Source organism: Chiloscyllium punctatum, chromosome 45 (assembly GCF_047496795.1).
Source record: "Chiloscyllium punctatum isolate Juve2018m chromosome 45, sChiPun1.3, whole genome shotgun sequence".
In the NCBI taxonomy this organism is placed as follows: Eukaryota; Metazoa; Chordata; class Chondrichthyes; order Orectolobiformes; family Hemiscylliidae; genus Chiloscyllium; species Chiloscyllium punctatum.
Window position 1 is genome coordinate 25,937,746 of NC_092783.1, and position 10,580 is coordinate 25,948,325.

General features: G+C 63.5%; 1 protein-coding gene across 1 annotated transcript in view; it reads left to right on the plus strand.

The window, feature by feature from the left end:
• The first annotated feature begins 419 nt into the window (after nt 1–419).
• Nucleotides 420–10,580, plus strand: part of LOC140467244 (uncharacterized) — a 66,653-nt gene continuing 56,492 nt past the window's right edge. Inside the window, exon 1 of the mRNA XM_072563477.1 lies at nt 420–680. Within this exon, the coding sequence (XP_072419578.1) occupies nt 481–680 (200 nt within the window). The 5' untranslated portion in view covers nt 420–480. The remainder of the gene's footprint in view (nt 681–10,580) is intronic.

Here is a 10,580-nt window from a genome sequence, read left to right on the forward strand (position 1 = left end):
TGTTACCACAAGGCGGTGTAATTACCCCCCCCCCCTGTCAGAGCAAACCCGTCACTGAGTCAAACCTCATCTCCAACTGCCTTATCAGGTTATTACCAACGACGCTACTTGTTTTTCTTCAAGGACACAGCTATCTGACGGCTGTCAGGTGGTGCAGTCTCATGGCCGGACTCCCTGATTGACCTGCCGCGCGCTTTGTTTCTTCTCCAGGGTGAAACGCTGCAAAATCTGCTGGCCTCCATCGCTTGGTGTTGTTGAGGAGACGGACTGTCCACTCCGCGCCATTTCCCGCTGGCCTGAGGATTGTGGGAGTCCGCCTGCAATTGCGTCGGCGGCCGCGGAGTGGCGCTGCCGAGCGAGGGAGGGAGGTGGGGAAGGGAAGGGAAAGGGAAAAGTGGGGGGAGGTGTGGTGGGAGGAGGGAAGCAGCAACAACAACCCCTACAACAACAACCGTCACCCACCACAACCAGCACCAACAGATGAAAGGGAGGGGAAGGGTCCAGGGAAGCAGCTGGCGCCAGACCAGGGTGACCGCGGAAAGGAGCAGCTCAAGCAATCTCGCCTCCGGACAATCAAAATCGCCCATGGATTTGAGCAGGGCGCCTGCCTCAGCGCTGTCTATGAGCAGCCCCCAGAGCCTGGTGGTACAGAGCCCCGACATTTCGGGTACTATTCCATGGTAAGTACTGAACCCCCTCCCCTTTTTCTTTGTAAATTTTAGAAAATCGGACTCTTCTGCCTGCGTCTTAGTTGGTTGTTTCGGTGACACGCCATTCATCCACCTACTGGGCAGACAGACTCCAAACCCAGAGCAGGGTGAAGGAAGGCTCTTCCAACTCCCAGAGAAGTTCAGTCAGCAGCAGGCAACTGCAAACCCACCTTGAGATTCAAGGCTGGCGTGACAGGGATTGTTATTTGTGTGTGTGTGTTAAATTGTGTGAATTTCTCTGAAGGAGAGCAGTGGAATGGGGGGAGTGACTCTTTTGTCTGAGCTGCAATCTGAGCCGGCTTTGAAAGGGGACTGGGAAAAGTTGTTACTCTGAGGGATCCTGAAATACAGACAGATCACTGCGGGCGCTGGAAATTTAAAATATGTACTTTTTAAAAAAAAGCTTAGTTAACGCCTCGAGTCCGATCCGACCCCTCTTCTGGACTCTCTGTTTCCGAAGGGTTTCTAAGTGGACTCGCGAGTTGACTGTTTCCCGCTGGAGACGCTGAGATGCTCCAGCGCTGGGGGATTTCATTTCAGGGTCAGAGAGCTGCTCCCAGTGACGGGACTGAGGACAGTGGGAGGGGTCTGAGGGAGACCCTCTTGCCCCCCCTCACTCCCCGGACAAACTCCAGCGGCAGTTACTCGCAGCATCGGACCTTCAAGCCTGTGCAGTGACTGTCCGTTTACCCCCAACACCCCCTTTGCGTGCCTGAGTCTCACTCCCCGGAAACATCGCCTCGTCTGTCATCTCACCCCCCCTCCCCGAAACTCCTACCTTCTCGCTGCCCACCTCCAACCATCCCCGTCACTGAATGTCCCACCCTCTCGGCCTCGATAACTAACAGACCTCCCTACTCACTCATTCTCCTCCCGCCACCATCCGCCATTTCTCCTTCCACCTTTTCACCCCCAAACCACACTCAATCTTCACTCCACCTCCCTCTCTTTCCCCAAACTTCTTTCTCTTCCCCCACCTCCCCTCTGTGCCTCCACACCCCGCCTTTCTCTCCCATCCTCCTCCTCCTCCCCTAAATGCCCTGTCACCCCTGCTCTCATCTGACCCCACCACTCACCCTGCCCTCATTCTACTCTCCCTCCTTCACACCCCTATCATCCTCCATCTTCCTACCCCCCAACATCCTCCATCTTCCTACCCCCCAACATCCTCCATCTTCCTACCCCCAACCATCCTCCATCTTCTAACCCCACCACCATCCTCCATCTTCCAAACCCCACCATCCTCATCCTCCCTCTCCGCCCTCACCCCACCATTGTTCCTCTCTATCTCTCTCCCTCACATGCCTCTTCCCTTTCCCTCTCCCCTGCCATCCATCGTCCCATGTCCCACTCTGCTACCATCTGTCACCTCCTTTCCCCCACCCCTGCCATCCTTCGCTCCCACTCCCCCACCATCCATCACCCCTTTTCCCCCTCCCCCGCCATCCATCACCCCCTTTCCCACGCCCCCACCATCCATCACCCCCTTTGCCACTCCCTGCCATCCTTCGCCCCCTTTCCCCCTCCCCCGCCATCCATTGTCCCCTTCCCACTCCCTGTCATCTTTCACCCCTTTCCCACTCCCCCGCCATCCATCGCCCCCTTTCCCACTCCCCCGCCATCCATCGCCCCCTTTCCCATTCCCCTGCCGTCCATCGCCCCCTTACCCACTCCTTACCATCTATCGCCCCCCTTACCCACTCCCTGCCATCCTTCGCCCCCTTTCCCCCTCCCCCGCCATCCATTGTCCCCTTCCCACTCCCTGTCATCTTTCACCCCTTTCCCACTCCCCCGCCATCCATCGCCCCCTTTCCCACTCCCCTGCCGTCCATCGCCCCCTTACCCACTCCTTACCATCTATCGCCCCCCTTACCCACTCCCTGCCATCCTTCGCCCCCTGTCCCCCTCCATCCCTTGTCGCCTTTCCCACTCCCTGCCATCCCTTGTCCCCTTTCCCACTCCCTGCCATCTTTCACCCCATCCCACTCCCCCACCATCCATCGCACCCTTTCCCACTCCCCCGCCATCCATCACCCCCTTTCCCACTCCCTGCCATCCATCACCCCCTTTCCCCCTGACATCCGTTGTCCCCTTTCCCACTCCCTGCCATCTTTCACCCCCTCCCAATCCCCCACCATCCATTGCCCCCTTTCCCCGACATCCATCACCCCCTTTCTCACTCCCTGCCATCCATCGCCCCCTGTCCCACTCCCCCACCATCCATCACCCCCTTTCTCACTCCCGCCATCCATTGCCCCCTTTGCCACTCCCAGCCATCCTTCGCCCCCTTTCCCCCTCCCCCGATATCCATTGTCCCCTTCCCACTCAATGCCCTCTTTCACCCCATCCCACTCCCCCACCATCCATCGCCCCCTTTCCCACTCCCCCACCATCCATCACCCCCTTTCCCACACCCTGCCATCCATCACCCCCTTTCCCACACCCTGCCATCCATCGCCCCTTTCCCCCTCCCCTGCCATCCCTTGTCCCCATTCCAAATCCCCACCATCTTTCACCCCCTCCCTCTCCCCCACCATCCATCGCCCCCTTTCCCACTCCCCCACCATCCATCGCCCTCTTTCCCACTCCCTCACCATCCATCACCCCCTTTCCCACTCCCTCACCATCCATCGCTCCCTTTCCCACTCCCCCGCCATCCATCGCCCCCTTTCCCACTCCCCCACCATCCATCACCCCCTTTCTCACTCCCCGCCATCCATCGACCCCCTTCCCACTCCCTGCCCTCTTTCACCCCCTCCCTCTCCCCCATCATCCATCGCCCCCTTTCCCACTCCCCCACCATCCATCGCCCTCTTTCCCACTCCCTCACCATCCATCACCCCCTTTCCCACTCCCTCACCATCCATCGCTCCCTTTCCCACTCCCCCGCCATCCATCGCCCCCTTTCCCACTCCCCCACCATCCATCACCCCCTTTCTCACTCCCCGCCATCCATCGACCCCCTTCCCACTCCCTGCCCTCTTTCACCCCCTCCCTCTCCCCCATCATCCATCGCCCCCTTTCCCACTCCCCCACCATCCATCACCCTCTTTCCCACTCCCTGCCATCCATCGCCCCCTTTCCCACTCCCTGCCATCCATCGCCCCCTTTCGCCCTCCCCCGCCATCCGTTGTCCCCATTCCAAATCCCCGCCATCTTTCACCCCTTCCCACTCCCCCACCATCCATCGCCCCCTTTCTCACTCCCCCGCCATCCATCGCCCCATTTCCCACTCCCCCGCCATCCATCGCCCCCTTTCCCACTCCCCCGCCATCCATCGCCCCCTTTCCCACTCCCCGCCATCCATCGCCCCCTTTCCCACTCCCCCGCCATCCATCGCCCCCTTTCTCACTCCCCGCCATCCACCCCCCCGTCCCACCATCCATCACCCTCTTTCCCACTCCCTGCCATCCATCACCCCCTTTCCCACTCCCTGCCATCCATCGCCCCCTTTCCCCCTCCCCCGCCATCCCTTGTCCCTTTTCCCACTCCCCGCCATCTTTCACCCCCCCACCATCCATCGCTCCCTTTCCCACTCCCCTGCCATCTATCGCCCCCTTTTCCACTCCCTGCCATCCATCGCCCCCTTTCCCACTCCCCCGCTATCCATCACCCCCTTTTCCACTCCCCCGCCATCCATCGCTCACTTTCCCACTCCCCGCCATCCATCGCCCCCTTTCCCACTCCCCGCCATCCATCGCCCCCTTGCTCCCTTTCCCACTCCCCGCCATCTTTCACCCCCCCACCATCAGAGCCCCTTTTCCCACTCCCCCCCCCGCCATCCATCGCCCCCTTTCCCAGTGTCCGCCATCCGTTGCCCCCTTTCCCACTCCCCCCTCATCCATCGCCCCCTTTCCCACTCCCCCGCCATCCATCGCCCCCTTTCCCACTTCCCCACCATCCATCCTCCCTTTTCCCACTTCCCCGCCATCCATCCTCCCTTTTCCCACTTCCCCGCCATCCATCCTCCCTTTTCCCACTTCCCCGCCATCCATCCCCCCTTTTCCCACTCCCCCGCCATCCATCCCCCCTTTTCCCACTCCCCCGCCATCCATCCTCCCTTTTCCCACTCCCCCGCCATCCATCCTCCCTTTTCCCACTCCCCCGCCATCCATCCTCCCTTTTCCCACTCCCCCGCCATCCATCCCCCCTTTTCCCACTCCCCCGCCATCCATCCCCCCTTTCCCACTCCCCTGCCATCCATCGTCCCCTTTCCCACTCCCCCGCCATCCATCCCCCCTTTCCCACTCCCCCCTCATCCATCGTCCCCTTTCCCACTCCCCCGCCATCCATCGCCCGTTTCCCACTCCCCCGCCATCCATCCTCCCTTTTCCCACTCCCCCGCCATCCATCCCCCCTTTTCCCACTCCCCCGCCATCCATCCCCCCTTTTCCCACTCCCCCGCCATCCATCCCCCCTTTCCCACTCCCCTGTCATCCATCGCTCCCTTTCCCTCTCCACGCCATCTTTCACCCCCCCCCCACCATCAGAGCCCCCTTTCCCACTCCCCTGCCATCCATCGCCCCCTTTTCCACTCCCCTGCCATCCATCGCCCCCTTTTCCACTCCCCTGCCATCCATCGCCCCCTTTCCCACTCCCCCGCCATCCATCGCCCCCTTTCCCACTCCCCCGCCATCCATCTCCCCGCCATCCATCTCCCCCTTGCTCCCTTTCCCACTCCCCGCCAGCTTTCACCGCCCCACCATCAGAGCCCCTTTTCCCACTCCCCCCCCCCCCATCCATCGCCCCCTTTCCCCTCCCTGCCATCCATCGCCCCCTTTTCCACTCCCCCGCCATCCATCGCCCCCTTTTCCACTCCCCCGCCATCCATCGCCCCCTTTTCCACTCCCCCGCCATCCATCGCCCCCTTTCCCACTCCCTCGCCATCCATCGCCCCCTTTTCCAATCCCCCGCCATCCATCGCCCCCTTTTCCACTCCCCCGCCATCCATCGCCCCCTTTTCCACTCCCCCGCCATCCATCGCCCCCTTTTCCACTCCCCCGCCATCCATCGCACCCTTTCCCACTCCCCCACCATCCATCGCTCCCTTTCCCACTCCCCCACCATCCATCGCTCCCTTTTCCACTCCCCCGCCATCCATCGCCCCCTTTCCCACCCCACCATCAGAGCCTCCTTTTCCACTCCCTGCCGTCCATCGCCCCCTTTCCCACTCCCCCGCCGTCCATCGCCCCCTTTCCCACTCCCCCGCCATCCATCGCCCCCTTTCCCACTCCCCCGCCATCCATCGCCCCATTTCCCACTCCCCGCCATCCATCTTCCCCGTGCTCCCTTTCCCACTCCCCGCCATCTTTCACCCCCCCACCATCAGAGCCCCTTTTCCCATTCCCCCCATCCATCGCCCCCTTTCCCACTCCCCCGCCATCCATCCCCCCCTTTCCCACTCCACCATCAGAGCCTCCTTTCCCACTCCCCGCCATCCTTCCCCCCTTTTCCCACTCCCCCCCATCCATCGCCCCCTTTCCCACTCCCCCGCCATCCATCGCCCCCTTTCCCACTCCCCCTCCATCCATCCTCCCCTTTCCCACTCCCCCGCCATCCATCCTCCCCTTTCCCACTCCCCCGCCATCCATCGCCCCCTTTCCCACTCCCCCTCCATCCATCGCCCCCTTTCCCACTCCCCCTCCATCCATCCTCCCCTTTCCCACTCCCCCGCCATCCATCGCCCCATTTCCCACTCCCCAAAATTCATCGCCCCCTTTCCCACTCCCCCGCCATCCATCCTCCCCCTTTCCCACTTCCCCGCCATCCATCCCCCCCCCATTTCCCACTTCCCCGCCGTCCATTGCCCCCTTTCCCTTGACGCTGCCACCACTCCTTTTACTCTACTCCAAACATACACCCCAACCAACACCTCTTTTCCCCAGCATCCCCCCTATACCTTACAATCACCACTTTACCCTACCATCACTCCTTTACCCCTCCATCCCCCTTCCACGTTCCCCTGCCACACCTCCATCCCCTCTCCACCAGCGCCGATCTCCCCTTTCCCTTGCCATTACCCCATTTCCTTCACCGTTCACCCCTTTCACTCTCAGTCCCCCATTTCCCTCTCCCTTGCCATCCCCCATTTTACCTCTTCCCCATTTCCCTCTCCCTTGCCATCCCCCATTTTACCTCTTCCCCATTCTCCCTCTTCCTTCGCCCTCGCTTACTCCCCTTCGCCCTCCCCCCTCCACTTCCCCTCACCTGCACCCTTCCTCCTCAATCCCTCTGCTACCCCCACCCTCTCCCCATCTTCCCCCCACACTCTTTCCCCCCCACACTCTTCCCCCACCTTCCCCCCCACACTCTTCCCCCACCTTCCCCCCCACACTCTTCCCCCACCTTCCCCCCCACACTCTTCCCCCACCTTCCCCCCCACACTCTTCCCCCACCTTCCCCCCCACACTCTTCCCCCACCTTCCCCCCCACACTCTTCCCCCCCACACTCTTCCCCCCCACACTCTTCCCCCACCTTCCCCCCCACACTCTTCCCCCACCTTCCCCCCCACACTCTTCCCCCACCTTCCCCCCCACACTCTTCCCCCACCTTCCCCCCCCACACTCTTCCCCCACCTTCCCCCCCACACTCTTCCCCCACCTTCCCCCCCACACTCTTCCCCCACCTTCCCCCCCACACTCTTCCCCCACCTTCCCCCCCACACTCTTCCCCCACCTTCCCCCCCACACTCTTCCCCCTACCCCCTACACTCTTTCCCCCCACACTCTTCCCCGACACCCTTCCCCCCCACACATTTCCCCCCCACACTCTTCACCCTCTTCCCCCCACACTCTTCCCCCGACACCCTTCCCCCCACACCCTTCCCCCTTTCCCCCACACACTTCCCCCCCTTTCCCCCACAATCTTCCCCCCTTTCCCCCACACTCTTCTCCCCTTTCCCCCACACTCTTCCCCCCACACTCTCCCCCCTCTTCCCCCCACACTTTTCCCCTCCCTTCCCCCCACACTTTTCCCCACCCTTCCCCCAACACTCTTCCCCCCTTCCCCCCACACTCTTCCCCCCCTTCCCCCCACTCTTCCCCCACCTTCCCCCCCACACTCTTCCCCCACCTTCCCCCCCCTTCCCCCCCACACTCTTCCCCCACCCTTCCCCCCCACACTCTTCCCCCACCTTCCCCCCCACACTCTTCCCCACCTTCCCCCCCACACTCTTCCCCACCTTCCCCCCCACACTCTTCCCCCACCTTCCCCCCCACACTCTTCCCCCCCACACTCTTCCCCCACCTTCCCCCCCCGACTCTTCCCCCACCTTCCCCCCCGACTCTTCCCCCACCTTCCCCCCCGACTCTTCCCCCACCTTCCCCCCCGACTCTTCCCCCACCTTCCCCCACGACTCTTCCCCCACCTTCCCCCACGACTCTTCCCCCACCTTCCCCCCACACTCTTCCCCCTACCCCCTACACTCTTTCCCCCCGACACCCTTCCCCCCACACTCTTTCCCCCGACACCCTTCCCCCCACACTCTTTCCCCCGACACCCTTCCCCCCACACTCTTCCCCCCCTTCCCCCCACACTCTTCCCCCCATCCCCCCACACTCTTCCCCCCCTTCCCCCCACACTCTTCCCCCCATCCCCCCCACACTCTCCCCCCCTCCCCCGATACTCTTCCCCCCACACACTTCCCCCCCCCTTCCCCCCACACTCTTCCCCCCTTCCCCCACACTCTTCCCCCCCTTCCCCCCCACACTCTTCCCCCCCTTCCCCCCACACTCTTCCCCCCACACTCTTCCCCCCCTTCCCCCCACACTCTTCCCCCCCTTCCCCCACACTCTTCCCCCCCCTTCCCCCCACACTCTTCCCCCCACACTCTTCCCCCGACACCCTTCGTCCTTTCCCCCACACACTTCCCCCCCTTTCCCCCCACAATCTTTCCCCCTTTCCCCCACACTCTTCCCCCCACACTCTTTCCCCCTTTCCCCCACACTCTTCCCCCCTTCCCCCACACTCTCCCCCCTCTTCCCCCACACTCTCCCCCCTCTTCCCCCCACACTCTCCCCCCCTCTTCCCCCCACACTCTCCCCCCCTCTTCCCCCCACACTCTCCCCCCTCTTCCCCCCACACTTTTCGCCTCCCTTCCCTGCACACTCTTCCCCCCTTCCCCCACACACTTCCCCCCCTTCCCCCCACACACTTCCCCCCCTTCCCCCCCACAATCTTCCCCCCACAATCTTCCCCCCCCTTCCCCCCCACACTCTTCCCCCCACACTCTTCCCCGACACCCTTCCCCCCTTTCCCCCGACACCTTCCCCCTTTCCCCCACACTCTTCCCCCCTTCCCCCCACACTCTTCCCCCGACACTCTTCCCCCTTCCCCGACACTCTTCCACCCCTTCCCCGACACTCTTCCACCCCTTCCCCCGACACTCTTCCACCCCTTCCCCCACACTCTTTCCCCCCCTCCCCCCCACACTCTTCCCCCCCCCTCCCCCCCCACACTCTTCCCCCTTCCCCGACACTCTTCCCCCCTTCCCCCCACACTCTTCCCCCCACACTCTTCCCCCCCCTTCCCCCCACACTCTTCCCCCCCCTCCCCCCACACTCTTCCCCCCCACACTCTTCCCCCCACACTCTTCCCCCCACACTCTCCCCCCTCTTCCCCCCACACTTTTCGCCTCACTTCCCTGCACACTCTTCCCCCCTTCCCCCCACACTCTTCCCCCCCTTCCCCCCACACTCTTCCCCCCACACTCTTCCCCCCCTTCCCCCACACTCTTCCCCCCCTTCCCCCCACACTCTTCCCCCCCCTTCCCCCCACACTCTTCCCCGACACCCTTCGTCCTTTCCCCCACACACTTCCCCCCCTTTCCCCCACAATCTTTCCCCCTTTCCCCCACACTCTTCCCCCACACTCTTTCCCCCTTTCCCCCACACTCTTCCCCCTTCCCCCACACTCTCCCCCCTCTTCCCCCCACACTCTCCCCCCTCTTCCCCCACACTCTCCCCCCTCTTCCCCCCACACTCTCCCCCCTCTTCCCCCCACACTTTTCGCCTCCCTTCCCTGCACACTCTTCCCCCCTTCCCCCCACACACTTCCCCCCCTTCCCCCCACACACTTCCCCCCCTTCCCCCCACAATCTTCCCCCCCCTTCCCCCCACAATCTTCCCCCCCTTCCCCCCCACACTCTTCCCCCCCACACTCTTCCCCCGACACCCTTCCCCCTTTCCCCCCGACACCTTCCCCCTTTCCCCCACACTCTTCCCCCCTTCCCCCCACACTCTTCCCCCCTCCCCCCACACTCTTCCCCCGACACTCTTCCCCCCTTCCCCCGACACTCTTCCACCCCTTCCCCCGACACTCTTCCACCCCTTCCCCCACACTCTTTCCCCCCCTCCCCCCCACACTCTTCCCCCCCCTCCCCCCCACACTCTTCCCCCCTTCCCCGACACTCTTCCCCCCTTCCCCCCACACTCTTCCCCCCACACTCTTCCCCCCCTTCCCCCCACACTCTTCCCCCCCCCCTCCCCCCCACACTCTTCCCCCCCACACTCTTCCCCCCACACTCTCCCCCCTCTTCCCCCCACACTTTTCGCCTCACTTCCCTGCACACTCTTCCCCCCTTCCCCCCACACACTTCCCCCCTTCCCCCCCACACTTCCCCCGACACCCTTCCCCCTTTCCCCCACACTCTCCCCCCCCTTCCCCCCACACTCTTCCCCCTTCCCCCGCCACTCTTCCCCCCACACCCTTCCCCTTTCCCCCACACTCTCCCCCCCCCTTCCCCCCACACTCTTCCCCCCTTCCCCCGCCACTCTTCCCCCCTTCCCCCCACACTCTTCCCCCCCCTTCCCCCCACACTCTTCCCCCCCTTCCCCCCACACTCTTCCCCCCACACTCTTCCCCCCCTTCCC